This window comes from Nelusetta ayraudi, unplaced genomic scaffold, assembly GCF_046127955.1.
Source record: "Nelusetta ayraudi isolate G7.1 ecotype Tasmania unplaced genomic scaffold, CSIRO-AGI_Nayr_v1 ptg000097l, whole genome shotgun sequence".
Lineage (NCBI taxonomy): Eukaryota > Metazoa > Chordata > Actinopteri > Tetraodontiformes > Monacanthidae > Nelusetta > Nelusetta ayraudi.
Genome location: NW_027466147.1, coordinates 1,274,235 through 1,293,435, shown reverse-complemented (window position 1 = coordinate 1,293,435; position 19,201 = coordinate 1,274,235). Strand labels below are relative to the sequence as shown.

Sequence of the window (19,201 nt, the reverse complement as noted above, 5' to 3'; positions counted from 1 at the left end):
TTTAATTCTAGCATTTGTTTTTCTTTTTTGCTCATTTTCAACCAAGTTTTTCAGTCGCTTTAGTTGAAATTGAATTGTGGTTACATTTTTTAGACTTCTTTCATTTTTTTTTTATGAACGTTTCAATAATTTTCTGCGCATTTTGTATTACACTGCATTCTGTTTGTATTTATTTAGATCATTGACCAATATACAAAAAAAAAGTATTCCTACGTAGTTATCTCACTTCTTCTTCCTCTCAAGACTGTGCATGTCCGGGATCGTCTCCCGTGTGCATTTTTATCCTGCAGCCGTGGAAGTTAACTGTGGAAGTTAGCTGTGGAAGGTGGTGGTGGGGGTGGGTTGGATTGTTTAGGTTTGGTGCCAGGGGGAGGCCCTGAGGGCTTGCCCTACATCATCCATTATGCCCTCGCCCATCAGGCGGCGCGAGATGTACCCCTCTGGAGCCGCTCCAAGAGGGCTCTCGTCATTAGCTTGCCACTTGGCGGCCAATTGCTGGAGCAAAAAGAGACAAAAGGTGCAGCCCACCCCTGCATGCTCTGATTGCTCCGAGAGAGAGAGAGAGAGAGAGAGAGAGAGAGAGAGAGAGAGAGAGAGAGAGAGGGAGAGAGAGAGAGAGAGGAAAAGGGGTGGGAGGTGGAGGTTGGGGGGTGACGGGCCTCTCTTTGGCACTGGGGCTCTAGTAGCTGGGTGCTTGTTTGGTTGGTTTTGGCACAGCAGGGAGGTAAACGGGGTCTCCATCAGCTCAGTAAAGCCACACGCTGGACGCCCAGCAGCTGAGTTTCCATAAAATGTCAAGAGAAAAAAACATGGTGGGGAAAAAAAAAATGTCTCCAATGAAGTGATTTGGTCCCAATCAATGAGGGTGTGTAAAGCATAGTGATGACACATCACGCCGAGATCTGGCTGCAGGGAGAAGCAGAGGTGAACAAAAGCAGCAGGAGATGGACAGAGAGAGGATTTCAGGAGCAGCTGTCATCTGGTCCACTTGTAATTACTCCTGTAGGTCAGCTGGCACCGGCCAATAGGAACGCTGCTCTTGGACCAGGACACAAGCCTTGTCAGTCTGACGCAGCTCACTGCTCACGTCAGCTGAAGTTTATCCCGCAAAACCTGTTTCCTATCAACATTTTGTGCATTTGGATCATTTTCCAAAGAACAATTTTTTTGTTACTCATTATTATTTTTAAGTGACGTTTAAAAACCTAATTTTGCTCAACATTTCATGGAAACTCAACTGTTGACAGTCGCATGATCACAACAGACTGCATTCGAAGAGTCAATGTGGACGATGCCCAATGTCATCAGCTGGCTGGCAGCTGCATTTTAATCCCTCCCCCCAAAAAAAAAATTTAAAAAGAAGAAAAAGAAAAGGGTGAAATCCTGGCTGAGGAAAAATAAGACTGCTTCCTGTTCTTCTGTTGCGCAGTGGCTGATCATGAAGCCCGACCGTGAATATCAAACATCTGACATGATCGAGAGTGGTGACGTAAATATACTGAGGGTTTTTTTGGTTTTTTTTAATTATTATTCTTTTTTATTTTATTTTGAGAAAACAATCTTCTGCAGCCAATTGTGTGAATTGGCCACACCCCTCTAATTGATTTTGGGACCTGCCTTGAGATCATCCAGTACGTGACTGGCACACATTGTCAGCGGATGCTTCACATGAGTTTCTTCTTGCACACTTTTATTAAGCCGAGTCTCGGTTGACGTCCGTCCTCATCGAGGAGTTTATGAAGCAACGCCTCTCATTTTTCTCTGTCAGTTTATTTTCTTAAAAAACAAAAATCACTCCTCAAATTCTTTTTTAATAGATCCTTGATTGTGCTCGTGGCAGGCGCTTGATCCATAATTTGAATCCAATCATTTCTGATAAGAGTGAAGGACAGGAGCAACGCGCTGGCACGTCGGCAGGCCCTCTGTGAAAATAAGGCACCTATTGTCTTCCACGGCGACGTGAAGAAACGACAACAAACCGGAGGCTCGGCTCGGCTCGGCCTTGATCCTCCGCTCGGCCTCTTCACTCACTCACTTTTTTTTTTTTTTCTTTTTGTACCACGCTGTGATCCTCCCACTCCCGCGAGCCTTGGGGTTATTTGAATATTGCCTAGCGTCAAAGCCCCGTCAATCAGATAAGCAGTGACCTCCCCCGGCCCGGCAGATAAGACGTTACATGGCAGGAGGAAACGGCAGACGGCAGGGGCACAAAAGGCCCGACTATGAGCGAGCGCTGAAGCGAGACTGATCCACGGCCCTTCAAACTCCAACCAGGCTGCCAATGATCGAAATATATTGCTGGCGTCTTTTCTTCTCTTTCAATTTGCGTTGGCTTTATCTGATTCGGGCCTCGGCGGGAAGTGTTTGTCTTTTCATCCGGAGATTCCAACAAGGTGGAACCTAACAAGGTCCCGCTCATAAAGTAGATGAAGGGGGGATTTTTTTCCTTTCGGCAATGAAAGTCGGTCTCTGTTTTGTTGTTTTTTTAGGCTCTACAAACGGCATCAGTCCTGAACCTTACTGACGGTAGGCTGTGGTGCCACACTTGTGATTTAGAAAAAGCAATGAGCGCAACTCGCTACAGACTGGAAAAATTGCATTTTAAAATAGAAACAAGTCAATGCAAAAGTCCAACTGGTTTTGGTCTCCCACTGACAATCCTTCCCAGTGAGCTGCTCCATAACTTCTGGTTCCTTGGGGCCTTGTGGCTGTTCCACATTCGGGGCTCAAAATGCTCAAGTGCAGAACAGCTAGAGCCATTAAAAGGACTTCTTAAAGGGGCAATGTGTGATGCCATTTTGCCACTGGATCATCGTAGTTTTAGATTGTTCCCAGAAGACACGAGCACCAAACCTGCACCGAGAAAACCAGTTCTAACGTTGCAAACCTGTTGTTGAGGACAATCTCAAGTGATGAAGTAAGTGTGTGATGCTGCAGCCATAGGTCGCCCACTCTGTATATCTGCTGAATTATTTGTCGGCCAGGAAATTACAGTTGAGGCTATCTTTTTAGCATGCTATGCTATTGCTGGTGATTTTGGTTGTCTGATACTGACAGTGTCTGAACAGGACAGGGAGCTACAGCTCAGAAGGCAAAGCGCAAAAGGAGACGCACAGGGTTGCGCCCTGTAAACAATGAGCAGGAAAAGCAGTTCTGTACACAGCAATACTCGGTTTGCATTTAGCTCCTCAAAAGCCCTTCTTGTTCCTTTTTTAAATATGCCATTTTTATATCACTTGTATATCTGTCTTTTTGTCCACGGGATGCCTTGTGTGCAGTTTTTAAAGGTGGTCCACGTTAAGTCGTCGGTTAATTGATTCAGTCGCCTTCAAAAACAGCTCGTACGCCGGCGTCTCGGCTGCAGGAATCGCCCAGCCAGTAAAAAAAAAAGAAAAAAAAAAAGGACAAACTTGCCAGTCATTCTGCTAAAGAGGAATTCACAAAGGGACTGAATGAAGGGCGAGTCTTTGTTTCGGATGGCAGCTTTTGGGTGGTCCGCAGCTTGGAAGCCCTCTGGGAGGGATCAAGAGAGACCTCCACATGTAATACTAATACAGCGACTTGTTGAAACAGCGCAGACACTAATTCAGATGCAGCCACAAGGAATACATTTTCCTCCCCAGCCGAACGCAAACCTTTCCAAAATGCTTATATTTTTCTTTTCTGCCCCATCATTAAACAATTCTATGGCATTTTTGGGATCGAATAAAAGCAAATGAAACAATTTTTATAACAAGTACAGTCTCTGTGTGAGTCTGAACCTCGAATATATTATGCGCTTAAAGAATGCAAAATCTCACCACTGTAAAAACACCAATAAACACCAAAATACAACATAACTCAATGCAAAGTGTTGATGTACAAAACATTGTCGCCAGCAACATAAACCACATAATTATCTGCTGGTTTGCTGAGGCCACACACACCTTTTCACGTCAACGCCCAACACGATTTTCACATTATTTCAACGTGGGCCTGGGAGCCGCACAGAACTGCATCAATCCCCTGCAGCAGGCGGCCGAGCGAACGGCACTGCCCTTCTCTCAAGGGCCCATTGATGGTTGCTGTTCAGTGAGTGAAGAGCAGCACTCAGTCAAAGGTCTGGGCTGGGCGGTCAGACACTGCAGCCACAAGTGGCGCTTGAAGAGAAGGGTCGCCGCTGCAAAGATTAGCTGGCTAGAGCCAATTAGGGCCTGTTTAACTTTTGTTTTTTTTTTTTACCAACAAAACGATCCGTGCTTAATCTTACCACATTGTTGGAACTTCTTATGAATATGATCTGTGTGTACAATGGGTCCTGTCAATCTAATATTAGACTTTTATTATGAAAAGTTGTCTTTGTTATTCTTCGAAGAATAAGAAAGATTGCAGTAGCGAACCCTAAATGTTGCATCAACACCAAGGCTAATAATTACATTTTTGCTCACTCGAATGCGTCAGTACAGTAGTTTGAGCGCCGGACCCTCTTAACACTATGGTGCTTATTACCTATATACACTAGTGTCAAATAGTGAGAGGAGTCAGGTTGCAAGACGGATTTGTTTTCACCTTCCAGCCTGGAACATGTTGGTATGGTGCCGTCTTGGCACTCTTCTCCCTTGTTGTGCACATAGTTTAAATGCCAGCAGAGGTGTATCACTGCTGACACGCTTCTTAATCCTGAGTGAAATATAATCGTGCATCATGTCAGAGCGAATTAGGGCATCCACGAGGGTGTTGTATGTAAATCCTGATTCGTGAAATACAAGAATTGTTAGATAAGAAGACAAGAATAAATGAATTACATATCCAAGACGATGAAGATGGGTTCAGGCTTTAAAAGAACTGCCCAGCTCAGGAATTGAGAAGCTGCTTGTAAAAGTTTAAACGCAATGCTGTCTTTCTGCTCCGTGCACGAATGACTGAATGACATCAATTTACATGACGCTAAATCAATGTCAGCAGTTGCCGAAGGCAGAAAACAACTGCCCGAAATGTTTAGCTATAGTGCCCTCTATTGGCAAAAGGCAATATCAGCAGTAGTGTAAAGACAAAAAAGAATTTAAAATGTAACTGTCTCTTTAACGATGTTGGTACCAAGAATGACTTTAAACGGGTAAAGGGGTATTATATACAGTTATTTTAAAAATCTTTTGATTTATATTTATTTCCATGAGACCAGGCTGTGCAGTTTGTCCCCTTGGAAACACAGGCATGTGCAACAATTGACAATCTTTTAAACGTTAGGTCACATGCGGTCCAAATAAAAAGCAGCTTATTAAGTCAATGTGACATCATGAACAATGTTTAAAGGCCTCTAGCTCTGTGGGCAAATAAATCTAAAATATTTAAGTTTGCCGAGTGACACAATCATTAAAAAATAATAATAATAATAATAATAATTGGTAATAGCCAAGGGTTTATAAGCGACCTACTCAGATTATGTTTACAAAGTGAAGGTACAGTGGTAAACCTTATTGGACATTTCATGCATGTGTGATGCATACTGCATTGTGGTAAATGCCTTCAGTCAGTGCAGTGCAATGTGCAGTCATCACCAACATTTTCCCATCAGCTGCATGTACACTGTTGAATCCAGCTCAGAACGTCTGACAGAATATCTGACAAATATTGAGATTTATTTTTATTTTTATTTATTATTATTATTATTTTTTAAATCAACTACTATCTATCTATAAGTGAGTGTTTTGAAGAGATGTAGTTTGTAAATTACATGTCAATGTTGTATATACGGCAGAGAGGCCTTCTTGAGCGATTGTTTTCCATATTTTTAAATGACGTCATCATTTTTCCTATTATGTCAGTCGCTCGATTCTTTCTATTTTTTCCCCCTTGTTTTTATTTCGCAGTTACCCGCCTACTTCAGCGTGCAGAAAATGCCACTTCCGCTTCACCCGGAAGTAAGCATAATTCCCAAAGATGGCGGAGCAAGGTCCGATGGCCATAGCGATGCGGCTACGAAACCAGCTACAGTCCGTCTACAAACTGGACCCGCTGAGGAACGAGGTGAGCCGCCGCGTTGTTCGAGCTTGACCGCGCCGCGCTGGGAACTCAGAGGGGGCAAAAGTGGAGCAGAGGCCGGTTAAACGGGCGCGTTCGCGGGATATCGTTGTCGTCTCCGCGGCGCTGATGGAGAGGAGAGAGCGGAGCCGGAGCGCTGCGATCGGAGCACCCCCTCCGTGTGAGCATGCGTGCTCGCCGGGGGTCCACCCGTGTTGTTCCGCCTGGGCAGCGGAGCAGCGCCGGGGGCAATCCTGTCAACTTGCTGTTATTTCGCCCCTTCTTCCTGTCTCACTAGCTCCCATACGTCGTTGTTTTTTTTGTGTTTTTTTTTTTTAGCCAGGAGTTGACTCGGCGCGGAAGCGATGCGCGGGGTGAAGCGGGACGGTGCTCCGCCTCGCTCCGCCCGCCTCACTCCGCGCTCCTCTTCCCCCCCGACGGCGCTCCATGAATAAAGTGTCCGAGGTCCGCCATCGTCGTAGTTAGACTAGTTTGCCACAGAGTTGATGCTTTTTTTTCTATGGCAAGTGCGTTACATAAGTGTGAATCGGTGCCGTTATTAAGAGGCGCTCGTTAACAGCTAGCGCCGTCAGTTGCGTCAAAAAAACAACAACAACAAAAAAAAACCCGGAAGCTCTGCCTGACACGTTTAGCTACTCGGTGTGATCGGTGCGTGGTTTCGAGCTTATCTGAACGTAATTTTCGCCTGAGTTTCTGTAATTGCCACGAGAGGTCAAAGGTCAGGGTCGGCCGTGTTTCACCTCAAAGCGTGATATTTCATAGGAAGTGGTCGTGAATTCAGGTTTAGGTCACAGTTTGTGTTACTTTTCTAACAAGCACAGTACGGCAGAACGCCGGTTTTGTCCCGCATGCTTACAGAGGAGGACGCCTGGATGACTGAGACAGTAACGTTTTCAAACGTGATGATCCAGGGAGGCAGAAACAAGGAATAATGACTGGATAAATACCGTGTGTGTGTGTGTGTGTGTGTGTGTGTGTGTGTGTGTGTGTGTGTGTGTGTGTGTGTGTGTGTGTGTGTGTGTGTGTGTGTGTGTGATTAACGTTTAATGTATATAAGTTATATAGTGTTATGGTGTGGTTCTTCATTAGAGTAACCGGCTATAATTTGAGGATTTTTTTTTCTGGATTAAACACCAGAGCAACATGGCACAATAGTACCTCAAACCCAGCCAACTATGTGGTGAAAATTGCAATGTGGAAAAAAAAAAAAGCCAAGGCGTCCAGACTTGGTGACAGTGTTTAATGAAGACTGATTAAACTTGACAAGCTCGCAATGTGCAAAAAACTAATAAGAAGTCTGTGTGCGTCGGTGCCTGTCGCTGTTTCCCTCCTGTCTCGTTCATCAAGGCACGTCGTGTTGTTTTGACTGTCAGCACGGCTCTCCCGCAACATGTCTTGTGACATCCTGTGACGCGTCCTCACTCGGCTGGTCTTTGTCCTCGGGTGCCGCCAAGCTGACAGTGGTGTCGGATCCATCAGATCAGCCGCACCTCCCACCATGTCACGGCCTCTGTTCCAGCCGTGTCCGAAACATCAAGGCCGGCTCGACTGGGTTGACGATGCTTTCTGCTCGCTTTCAGAGTTCTTTCAGAGTTCTTTCGGATCGGTGCTCAATCCGTCGTTTGTCATATTGTGACTGAACGCTTTGTTCAAGTGAAATCTTAAAAATAGCACGCGGGAGAAGAACATATTTTGTGCACTAAGAATTGAAATGTGTTTTTGTCAGGAGGAGGTGAAGTTGAAGATCAAGGACCTGAACGAACACATCGTCTGCTACCTTTGTGCGGGTTACTTCATCGACGCCACCACAATAACGGAGTGCTTGCACACATGTGAGTTTCAATCCACTGAAAGAATTCCTGGTGGAGTCCTGGTGGAGGTGTCAAGTGTTTCCAGGGGTCAGATTGAAAATGAGAATTTCTCCCCTCTCTCTCTCTCTCTCTCTCTCTCTCTCTCTCTCTCTCTCTCTCCCTCTCTCTCTCTCCCCCTCTCTTCTGCTCCACAGTCTGTAAAAGTTGCATTGTGAAATACCTGCAGACCAGCAAATATTGTCCAATGTGCAACATCAAAATCCACGAAACGCAGCCGCTGCTCAACCTCAAACTGGATCGAGTGATGCAGGACATTGTCTACAAACTGGTACCGGGGCTTCAAGAGAGTGAGTTGAATGTAATCTTGAGCGAGCGACTCAACACGACGGTCACAGGTGAAATCAGAGTCTTTGTGTCTGATACTGTTTCTCGCGTTGGAACAGGCGAAGACAAAAGAATAAAGGAGTTTTATCAGTCTCGTGGCTTGGAAAGAGTCATCCAGCCAGCAGGGGACGGTAAGTTGCCTCCTTCACTTCCACTGACATGAAATGTATTCAACTGAATGGTCTGATTTTTATTCCAGCCTCTAAATAACTTAAAATGTGATATTTTATTCTCGCAAACAAAATTTTGGCACATTATTCAGGGATCCTATGAGTCAAGTTTGATTTCATTTTTAGTTATTTATTTTTTCAAATGTGAAATGAGACCTCGTTGTAGTGATTATTGCCTCCTGACATTCATGACTGTCCTCCTGTGTCCCTGCAGACGCTGTACCCGACGCTGCAGGTTTACCCTACACCAGCTTCGACCACTCTAAAGCCCACTTCTACAGATACGACGAGCAGGTTTCGCTGTGTTTGGAGCGGCTAAGGTGAGATTCCACTGGTGGCTGGTGTCTGAATGTGGTGGTGGTGGTGGCTGTAGTTTTTTTTTTTTTTTTTATTGCTCCTCACAAAATAATGCAATTCAGGTTTTCTAGCGTATTTTGATCCCTGTTGTGTTTTGTCTTCTCCTTCAGTTCTTCCCTTGCAGGAAAAGACAAGACAAAACTCACTCTGCAGGTGAGGCTTCTCATCTCATCTTCATGATGCTCTTTTATTCCTCTTTGTTGTTTATTAGAGGGGATGACGCATCATGCGTGTCTCCACGTCATAACCCGACACCAGAAAGCATATTTGCGTTGTAACGATGAACGAGGAGGAAAATCGTTAAAGGATTTTTTTTTCTGCGTTAGGCTGCAAAGTGAGTGGGTGAAGAAAGCCGATCAGGTTCATTTTGAGCTGAGTTCTTCAGAGTCCTCTGTGCTGTCGTTTGCGTTGCCTCTTGACGTGCGCTCCGGTCCTGCGGCGTCAGTGCTGACACGCCAGCGGTGGCTTCCTGTGTTCGTCGTGGGTGCTCGTCCCGCTCTCTCCGCGGCTGAAAACCACTGCGCTCTTCCTCGGCCCTTCCAGGTGAATCCCAGTCACCCGGCTGCCTGGCCAAAGGTGCAACACCACTGATTCTCAGCCCCTTAACTGCACAGCAGACACGAGGTGCTGCAACTTCTGCCGCAGCAGCAGGGTTTGGCTGTCAGGGCTGCTTCCTCCCGCTGCCTCGCAGCTCATGGTGGGGGTGGGGAGGGGGGGGGGGTGTAAGTGGCACGAGCTCACCACAGAGGCACCGAGTCGCTCTCTGTGTCCAAACCACACTGCTAATTCCCCGGTAATTAGAGGGAGAAGGCGAGCAGCGTTTCAGACTGAGAGGCTGCGATGACGCAGACTCGGCGTTGTGGAGCGACGAGCGCCGACACGCTGAGCAACGGCGGCGCTGTGGTTCCACGCTTTGCCTCGGAGCGTTTTTTCGGTTGTTTGTTTAATTGTACAAAGTCGCCGCCAATCAGCCAAATTGACGCTTTGATGATTTGGTGAAAAAATATACGGGTACAAACCTGCAAGTGGCCCAATGTGTTTTGTTCCTTTTTGTGGTGCAAACTGCAAACTGCAGCAGAATTTGAACTGAATTCACCCAGTTTGCCACACTGGGACAGTTGAGTTCGTACCTTCCCGTTCATACCCTTTTTTTTTTTTTAAGTTTATTGTATCGTATTAAGCTTTGCTTGTTCCTTATCCAGGCTGAAGCAAAACTCATTTGGGGCTTGTAAAAAGGTTCACTGTCATATCTGGAGGAAGATTTTTTTATTTATTTTTTCCAATATCAATGTTGGCTCCACGACTTTGTCCAAGTGTTAAATTAAAAAAAAAAAAAAAAATCATGGGTGAAATCGTTTTGTTTTCTTACTATGTTTATGTTTTTTTTGTTTTTTTTTTGTTTTGTTTTTTTACTTTTCCCTCATAATCGAGTCGTTATCTCATAACTCTTTTTGTCGCAATCTGGTCAAAACTCGTTTAAAACCTCATCATCGGGACTTGAGTTTCTGTTGTTGTTTCTGTCAGGGCTGAATCCCCTCGCGGTGGAAATGACTTTCCATGTGAACGCCACTGGTTGGTGATTGTTGGCTGTTTTCCCACGTGTGCTACAATGGGAGGAAGTGCGCGTTTCAGCGGAGTGTTTTGATTCTGTTCAGACTCGTCCAATATGTTTCTGATCCGCGCCATAGATTAAAAACCAAACAGCGCCGCGGACATCTGCACACGTGGTGCAAAAACTCTCTTTCACCGGCAGAGGGCGCCATTGTTTAGTTTGCTGTGTTTTTTTTTTTTTTTTTTTTTTTCTCAACAAACCCACGCGGGGCTGTGAAACCAAGACGAGGGCTCCCATTTGTTTCAAGTCAGCCGACCGCTGTCTGCAGTCTGAAGTCTTTTCATCTGGTTTTCTTGCATGACAATAATATTTCGCACGCCAAGTCTCTCAGAAGTCTAAAGTTCCACCAGCAGCCGTCTTCAAACATCAGCTCCGTGTCTTCCATCCACACAACTGTGGCCCGTCGTTGGCCCGGCCCCTGTTTTCATTATAAATACGAGGGTCATTCACTCTAATGTTCACCCCTAATTTGAAAATATGACAGACCGCAGCCTTTAAATAAGCCAGTGACAGTGGAGGTCTTGTGTCCGGCCTCTCCCTCTCCCTCTCTCTCCTACCAGTTGTAACTCTCGGCTCTCGCTGAGGTGGAAACTCCGTCAGAAATGATTTTCTGCCTCCGCTCGTAACCGAATCCTGCCTCGCGCCGCGTTCGAGGGGAGAAGGGAAGTCTCTCCCGTTGGCCCCGGCAGCGGCCAGTGAGTTAGTGCGCAGCAGTCTGCTGAGGTTTTCTGCCCCGAATCGCACAAGACGTCGCCTCCGCAAGAACAATTTACAACCCATTAGTTTGGGTGGAACCTGGCGACAAAAAAAAAGCCCTGCAGCTACTTGGCCTCCTCTGCCCAAAAGAGAGATTTATTTATTTATTTATTTATTTTCAAGCGTCTTTATTCATGATTACTCGTGACGACTTCTGATTTTGGTCCCGACGCATCCGTTCCCTCGTTGCTGGTTTGCGTGTTTTTGCAACTATTTTTTGCAGCTCTTCTTTTGGAAACTTTTGCAATAAGTATAAAAAGGGGTGGGGGGGGGGGGGGGGGGGGGAGTCTGGAATGCCAGAATTAAAAACGACTGGATGAGAGCCGAGTTTCAGTCCGAACAAGAAATGTTTCGGTAGCCCTCATAGTTTTTTTCCATTCTTCTTTTTTGTCATCTCACCATGGCAGTAACGCTTGTCGAACTTCTTTCTCCCCTGCAGCAGAAGTTTGTTCGCTGTTCGGTGCGAGCGGAGGTCCGGCACCTACGGAAGGTGCTGTGTCACCGGCTCAACGTGGAGAAACACCAGGTGAGTCATATTAACTTTTCATTACCAGTGTTTTCTAGTGATATTTAGCTTTTGCGTAATTCTAGGGGGTCCATGGAAACGCAGCTGCTGACGCTTTAAAACACTGTCAGCCAGTGTCGGCTCGGACCAACTGTGTGTGTTGTGCGTCTCCTTCCAGGTCCAGATGTTGTTCAATAACGAGTCCCTTCCCGATCACATGACCATGAAACGATTGTGGCTGTCACACTGGTTCGGAAAGGTAGGCAACTTGCTGCTGCTGCTGCTGCGGCTGCTGCACCTTCCACACACTTCCTCTGTTCGTTTTGCGTCGTCAGCGAAAAATGTCAAGGTCCCGTATCGTGCAAATGTCACACAATCACACAGATTAATTCCGTCGACCCGCCAGGGAATGAGAAAGTCCAACTAAAGTCATTCAAAACTGCAGTGGCCTAATAGCCCTTTGTGATGTCACAGAGGGCATTGCAGCTTTTTGATGTTTTATTGGATATTCACTATAAGGCCAGGATGATTTAAATAGATTTGTCTTAAGAATCGTCGTTTGGATGAAACGTTTTATTTTGAAAAATTTCTGTTTGAAGTTAATAAATCCAATGATCCAACGATCCGTTTCAAGACATTTGGAGCTCGCTTGTTTGTTGTTGTTTTTCCTCATGTTTTCCTGATGTAACGCCTGCCATCTCTCCCCTGCTCTCTCCAGGCTCAGCCGTTAGTCCTCCACTACATCATCAAAGACAAACGGACCAGATAGTTTTCACTCTGCGGACCGCTGTACATATTTTGTACAATACATATTCTATTTTACTAGTGTTTGTGTACATAAACTTATTTTCCTTGTTTTGTATTTTTTGAAAATAAATTCGAAAATGCGAAAAGTGACCGTTGTCGCCTCGTCCTCTTTGCCTCACGGGGAGTTTGCAGCAACGCTAAGGTGCAGCTTTTCTGTGTTTTCCGTTCATTTTTTGTGATTTGTGGCAAAGTTCCCACCTCTTCTGAGCCGAGTTGCAGAAAAGGACCTCCTCCTCCTGCAGCTCCTCTCCTGCTAATTGAGTTTAGATTACACATAAAACATTGAGGTGGGTGATGGAGAAGAGTCTCGTGTTTGTTTTGGCAGCTCGGGGCTCCAGTGTGGCTGCAGTAGCTCCACTCGCACTGGTGGACATCCTCACTACTGAAGCACCACACTGACATATTTTGTCCTACTTCTAAAGAAAAAAAAAAAAGATTTTTTTTTTTAGTCTCAGCAAGAAAAATACACAGGTCTAATATTATACTGAGTTGTGCAGAGTTGATGTTTAAACTCTTAGTCCTCATAAAACACTTTTCCAGCCATGATTTGTGTTGATGTCTAAGCAAAGCGGGTCGATACCTTATATGTTCCTATAGAATGAATGTTTTATTTTTGGTTTGAGCCAAATCAGTTATTACGTTTACGGCAGAAGAAGTGGTTTTGTTCCCACTTGAAAGCGCTCGTAATTTTAAATCGGGAGTCAATCGATATGATGAAGAAATAGAATCTTTACGTATGACTGCAAGCAGTGAGTTGCTAAAGGTGCAGTTTCCAGCTGCAAACGTCATAAATTATTGGCTTGAGAAAAAAAAAAGAAATCTTTGATGTTTTAAAGCATTGACATTTGGAATGGCATGGAAACCCCTGTGTCTAAATTATGAATTTAGTGTCTTTTTGATTCAGTCAAGTTTATAGTATTTCTGTAACAGTTTGGAACACAGAGGGTGAAAATAAAGGTCCGAGCTGGCGCAGAAGTACCAGAAATTTACTGATACTACAAAGTACAGAGTCTGGAGTCTTTTCTTTTTTCTTTTTTTTTTTTTTTTTTTTAGCAGACTGGCTCTCAAAGGCTGCAATCCCAACATGACCACTAGATGGCACAATTGTCTATTTTCTTGTTCAGGGCCGCCTAAACGCGAGCGAGAAAGAAGAAGATGTTTAGGAAGAAAAGAATGACAACCTGGAGCAGGCTGCTGATAACACGCACGAACTCTGCTATTTGTCAAAACGTGTGTGTGCGTGTGTGTGTGTGTGTGTGTGTGTGTGTGTGTGTGTGTGTGTGTGTTTGTGTGTGTGCGCGCGCGCGCGTGTGCGTGTGTTTTCTTTCCTTTTTTTTTTTTTCCATTTACAAGTAAGAAAGTCCAAAATAACAAATTCAAGCAACTGATTGATAATCACCTCCCAGTTACACCTGTTTGCAGGTCAGTATTTTCATTAAGTAGAGAACACACCTTCCCATTCCCTGGCACTGCAGTGGTTAGAAACCAATGGACGGCGCAGCTGTGGCACCAAAGAACCAACCAGATTACACAGCTGAGGTGGAGATGCAGGATTAAAAAAAAAAATATGGGGAGGATTTAGGAACGAATTCTGAAACCTCTCAGCGCTTCTTAAATGAGGCCTCTGCCACCATGTAGATGCAATAAGGAATTTGCCAAAAATGTCAACACCAGCCAGATGTGAACACACACACACACACACACACACACACACACACACACATGCAGGTTACTCAGTCCAGGCGTCGTATAAAACCAGCAGGTCCCTCAAGGCTTTTTCACAAGTTGGGCAAAAAGTCAAAAAAAATCTCCCCCCTAAAAGCCATGACAAATTTTCACTTCCTGTTTGAGACGCACACGTCCAAGAAAGCCGTGGTGGTCCATTTATTACCACGAACCCCATCCCTAAATACTCTCAACGCTACTGTACAGCAGCATTTGCAGCAGCTGCAGCATCATCCCAGCCGTCTGCAGTGAGGGGGTTTTCAGCCTTTCCTTCACTTGGCAGTTTGGAAGATTTTTTTTTCACTGGAAAGGAACAACAGTGACAGCGGGGCCAAGCGTCTACAGAAGTGGCTGAATGTAGGAATTCAACTCAGTCAAGTTGTAAATGTGGTCACTGAGTCGCGCTTAAAGCTGCTTCCCCTGTTGTTGTTGCTGCTGCCAGTCCTGAATAATCATGAAAAAAAGGCCCGCTTGACTTTTCAACCTCCACGATTCCGGCCGATTGCTCCCATTGTGGGTGCCAGTCTGTCCTGCACCCACCCACCCACCCAGCACCACCCTTAAAAAAAAAAAGGAACAAAAATGGATAAAATCCCACCCATCACAACCTCTGTAAGTCCAAGCCGTCCATTCTCATGTTGTTCAAATAAATATATATATATATATATATAGTGTAGTGACTGATTTTCAAAATTCTCTCACATGCATTCTGATGCAGCAAAGGTCAAAGATGAATTTTAATACGCATTTGAAAATTGTGCGTCAATTTTTGGACAGAAAATATTGAATCTTTTAAGCTTTAAATATGTTTTAAAATTTATAAAATACTGTTTTGAAAAAAAAAATGCAATTAGGGGAATTTCAGGACTTGTGAACAAATTCATTGGATTAAAGAATGTTTTTTTTTCCTATACATATTTTTTTGGTTTTGTCAGGACAGTTTATCTTTCAATGACGACACGCAGCTACAACAACAACAACAAGCACACACACACACACACACACACACACACACACAGTTGCAAATGGCCAACACGCTGCAGCAGCAGCAGCAGCAGAAAGTCGCATCTCGAGCGCCTCCCATTGACTTTTATTCATTAGGAGCCTCACATCACACCGACACATTTGCTATTCATGGGGACACCTTTCTCTCCAAACAAACCCGAGTCAAGAGTGGCAGATGCGTGCCATTATTGCCCCGCGGCCCGGCGGAGGCTGTTTTCACGCACGGCGGAGGCGGGTTAACCTAATCAATCATGTCGACCAGTTGTGTTAAAGACGACTCGTGGAACAGGAGGGGGAGAAAAACATATGGCGCAGGGGCGGGAGCAAGCTTTTCTCCACGCCGCGACCTTCTTGTGACAAGACGCATTCAAAGGCAGGGCCGCAGAATGGGAAGAAAGGCGGCGGACGGCTGCTAATTGAAGTCACGCCACTTGAAGCCTGAACGCGGAGGTCAATGATTCAGCGAGGCCAATTTTTAACCAAGCGAGGGGGAAGACTTGGTCCTGAATATCTGACGCGTTAAGTCGAGTCTCCCAGGACGAACACCCCCCCCCCCCCCCCCCCCCCCCCACACACACACACACACACACACACATTACACTCTCAGATGGGAGCTTCATCTTCCATATGATTCTAAATATTCCAGGTCGACAGAGAGAGATTTCTTTGAATATCAATCTCCATCTTTTTACGGTGCCTTCCCTGCATCTTGGAAACGTTCATTGTGTCATCTTCCCTGTTATAATTTACACATGCAGCCGCACCGAGAGCCCTCTTGAAATACCATATAACCTTTATTTACATAAATGCTGATTAAATAGAATGTTACAATAAAATTATGGCATATTGATGTTCGATATATATGTACACAACTCGGGCGGTATGTGGGGGAGGGGGTCGCCGGTCTGCGCCTCCTTCTTGCAGGCCTGCATGCTTGCAGATTTTCACAACGAGGGGGAAAAGAAGGAGAAGTAAAGTCATCGTGGAGGAGGGATGGACTCCGGGCTGCGCGTGTAAGAAAAACAAACATTGAGATAAATATGTTTTGTTTTTTTTGTTTTTTTTTTAAAGGTGGTGGTGAGGAGGGGTGGGGGCTTTTTAAATATTTGGCACATCCGATTCCCAGAACGGAGGAATGCGAATTCATCGAGACAAACGACAAAAAAAAACATTAACAGTAATAATAATAATATTAATAATTATAATCATAATAATAATAATTGCACAACTTGTTTCCCCTCCTGCAAAAAGGAGCCTGTAGCTCGGGAGTGTTCACACCGAGTTCAGTCTTGACTGTACCACGACAGCGCTGTCCGCCCGTCCCTCCGTCTGTCTGTCTGAGAGGAAACCTCACCTTCCTCTATAACACCGTGTTCAACAGAGGATGCAGGAAGCTTCTACAAGTCCGATTAATAAATTAAAAATGGAAGAAATGGGGGGCGGATCCAGGAACGTTCCTGTTGTGTGTGTATATATTCTCCTTTGTGTTCATATCCGTGCAAAAAGTCAGGGAGGAAAAAAATGCCCCTTTTTTTCAATAATATATAATACTTTGTTGTTGTTGTTGTTGTTGGCGTTGTTGTTGTTGTTGTGTTGTCGTCAGTCGTCCACCTCGATCTCCTCGTCGTCCTCCGAGAACTCGTCCGTGGTTTGGTCCCGGGACGAGGAGGGCGACTGCGGGAAGGCCCGCTGGTGTCCCGGCGAGCTGGGCGAGACGCTGGGCGAGCGCGCGTCCTGGTGGCCCGCGCCGCCCTGCGAGTCCGCGTCCACGCTCTCCATGCTGACGAGCTTCTGCAGCGTCTGCGGCGTGATCTTCTTCAGCGACTCCACGTCGGCCTTCATCTCCTCCAGGTCGCGCTTGAGCTTGGCGCGCCGGTTCTGGAACCAGGTGATGACCTGCGCGTTGGAGAGGCCGAGCTGCTGCGCGATCTGGTCGCGGTCGGCCGGGGAGAGGTACTTCTGGTACAGGAAACGCTTCTCCAGCTCGTAGATCTGGTGGTTGGTGAAGGCCGTCCGAGACTTTCTCCTCTTCTTTGACGTCTGCCGCTGGCCGAAGGCGTTTGGATGCTCCCGACCTTCACATAGACACACACACACACACACACACACATGCAAGCAGATTAAGGAGTGCAACACACCGCATTAAGGGGTCATTTCACCCTCAGGACTGAGAGGAGAGCAGCAACAGGAGGCGCCAGATTTGCAGGCCTGCTCTGAACTGAAACCATTAACATTGAATTTATAAAAGAAAGAAAAAAACGCGTGAACATGACCGAGCTCATTAATTCTCAATAAAACAACCCTGCATTTTTTTTATTTAGTTATTATTATTTAATTATTTTTTTTTTTACAAAAATATGCATTTTATTTCAGAAATATTTTATACGTATTCATACAAAATTAATTATGTATTTGATCTATAAAAAAAAAATACGAGACAGACAGATTAGTTTAAAACAATGTTTTGGGTTCTCTCATATTTCCAATCCAGTATGGGAATGCATAAGCAAGGCCGTATAAGGGCTGATATGGTTTTTGACAACACGCACACAAAATTGCTTTACTCGTACGTGCGCATGTTTACTCTTCCCCATCATTTGCGTGGACGTTAAATCGCCACGAGCGGTCACCACGTCTCCTCATCCACCTCCAGACATTTGACGCATTCCAGCGCAACTTCCCCAAACAACTGCAACACTCTCAGCTTTCAAAACCAAGACGAACCACCGGCCTGCAAAAGCACAGCCTCGAACAGCAAAAGCTTCCATACCTTCCGCCGCCTGGATCACGCTGACTTCCAGCCCCTTGAAAGTTTTGCTGGCCAGCTCCTCCAGCGCGCACAGCGGCGACGACGGCGTCGTGATCCCGTTCCTCGCCGCGTTGCCTGCCGCCGCTTTCTCCAGCGCCCTCGGCGGACACACGCTGGCCACCGACTTCTTGACGGAGGGCTTGTTGAGAATGTCCTCGATGCTGAACGGCGTCAGCGGCTTGTTGGAGTTGGCCGGCGGCGGCAGCTGGTCCAGGGGAGCCCGTCTCCTGCCGTCGCCGCTGGACTGCAACGCGGAACCTGCCTTCATGTCTTTACTGGAGGTCATAGCAAGTCCGCCCCCCCTCCCTAAAAAAAAAAAAGAAAACAACGCTTCCAGTGGAGCCAAACGACCCAAAAACAGGGGGTCGAAGTTGGCTATATCATTCAAGTGGCGGGGTTTCTTCTGGTGATGCGCGTCCAAAAGTTGTTTCCTCCGCTGAAAGTCTCCCAACTTCGGTGCCTCGGTGCCGATTCTGCAGCGGGTCTTAGCTGGTCGGGAGGCTTTCCTCCGAAATAAGCATGCTGCTTCGGGGGCAGCTTGTGCAAGGCAGCCGGACTGTACTCCCCCCCCAAGCCGCCTTCCGTCAGAGAGCCGCGGCTCTTCTGCTGAGCTCCATGCAGATCTGTGCGCGGCGACAGGACTGGAAGGAGGCGAATCCCCGCGACCGAAAAAAAGCTGCTTCCAAGGAGCGAGAAAGGGCTGCTAACGAGTTATTGTTGATTTGGCGAAGTTCAATTAGAGAAACACTACACTCCTTGCTGACCCGCCGCTGCGTCTTAAAGGGCCGGACCATAGGAACTAATTGGACGTGGGGAATAGGAGGAGTCAGTGGCTGCCGAGGAAGAAAGAAAGGAAGGAAGAAAGATGCCCCCCTCTCCCCTCTCCCACCTCCCTCTCTCCTCTTCCACCCGAAATGTTTCTGCATCTGTGTTTCCCTCTGCTGGCGGCGCGTTTCTCCTCGAAAGGGAGAGTGGACGGCCCCATTAAAAGCAGCATCGCCGCACTGCTGGGGGAAAAAAATAAAAAAAATAAATAAAGTTTGCGGGGGCAAACATTCGCCGCCTGCAGAGATATTCGTTTTTGGCATTTCAATGCGTAATTGTGCACGGGGCGTTACGCGTAATGTGCGAATTAGTGGCAGCGGTGCGGTGGGGATTTGGCTTAATGCAGCAGCACAGCGGGCGCGTTCTCTTGGAAGCTGCGCAGGTTGGCTCCTTCTTCGACTTAGGCAGGTGTTT

At 46.1% G+C, this 19,201-nt stretch overlaps 2 protein-coding genes across 4 annotated transcripts; one reads left to right on the top strand and one right to left on the bottom strand.

Annotated features, from left to right (window-relative positions):
• Positions 1-5,853: 5,853 nt before the first annotated feature.
• Positions 5,854-12,513, top strand: pcgf1 (polycomb group ring finger 1). 3 transcript variants are annotated; one of them, XM_076048166.1, is made up of 9 exons: positions 5,854-6,006; positions 7,748-7,853; positions 8,027-8,179; positions 8,276-8,347; positions 8,601-8,706; positions 8,854-8,896; positions 11,554-11,637; positions 11,795-11,875; positions 12,335-12,513. In XM_076048166.1, exons 1-9 carry the CDS (start codon positions 5,920-5,922, stop codon positions 12,383-12,385), a joined length of 783 nt encoding a protein of 260 aa, XP_075904281.1. In that variant the 5' UTR covers positions 5,854-5,919; the 3' UTR covers positions 12,386-12,513. The 3 variants fall into 3 exon arrangements, with proteins under 3 accessions (XP_075904281.1, XP_075904279.1, XP_075904280.1); XM_076048164.1 differs by having other exon boundaries at positions 11,551-11,637; XM_076048165.1 differs by having other exon boundaries at positions 5,861-6,006; positions 7,751-7,853; positions 11,551-11,637.
• Positions 12,514-16,213: 3,700 nt separating this feature from the next.
• lbx2 (ladybird homeobox 2) lies at positions 16,214-18,772 on the bottom strand. The gene is made up of 2 exons (XM_076048057.1): positions 17,924-18,772; positions 16,214-17,228 (listed from the first exon to the last, which is right to left on the bottom strand). Exons 1-2 carry the CDS (start codon positions 18,246-18,248, stop codon positions 16,753-16,755), a joined length of 801 nt encoding a protein of 266 aa, XP_075904172.1. The 5' UTR covers positions 18,249-18,772; the 3' UTR covers positions 16,214-16,752.
• Between the last annotated feature and the right edge of the window lie 429 nt (positions 18,773-19,201).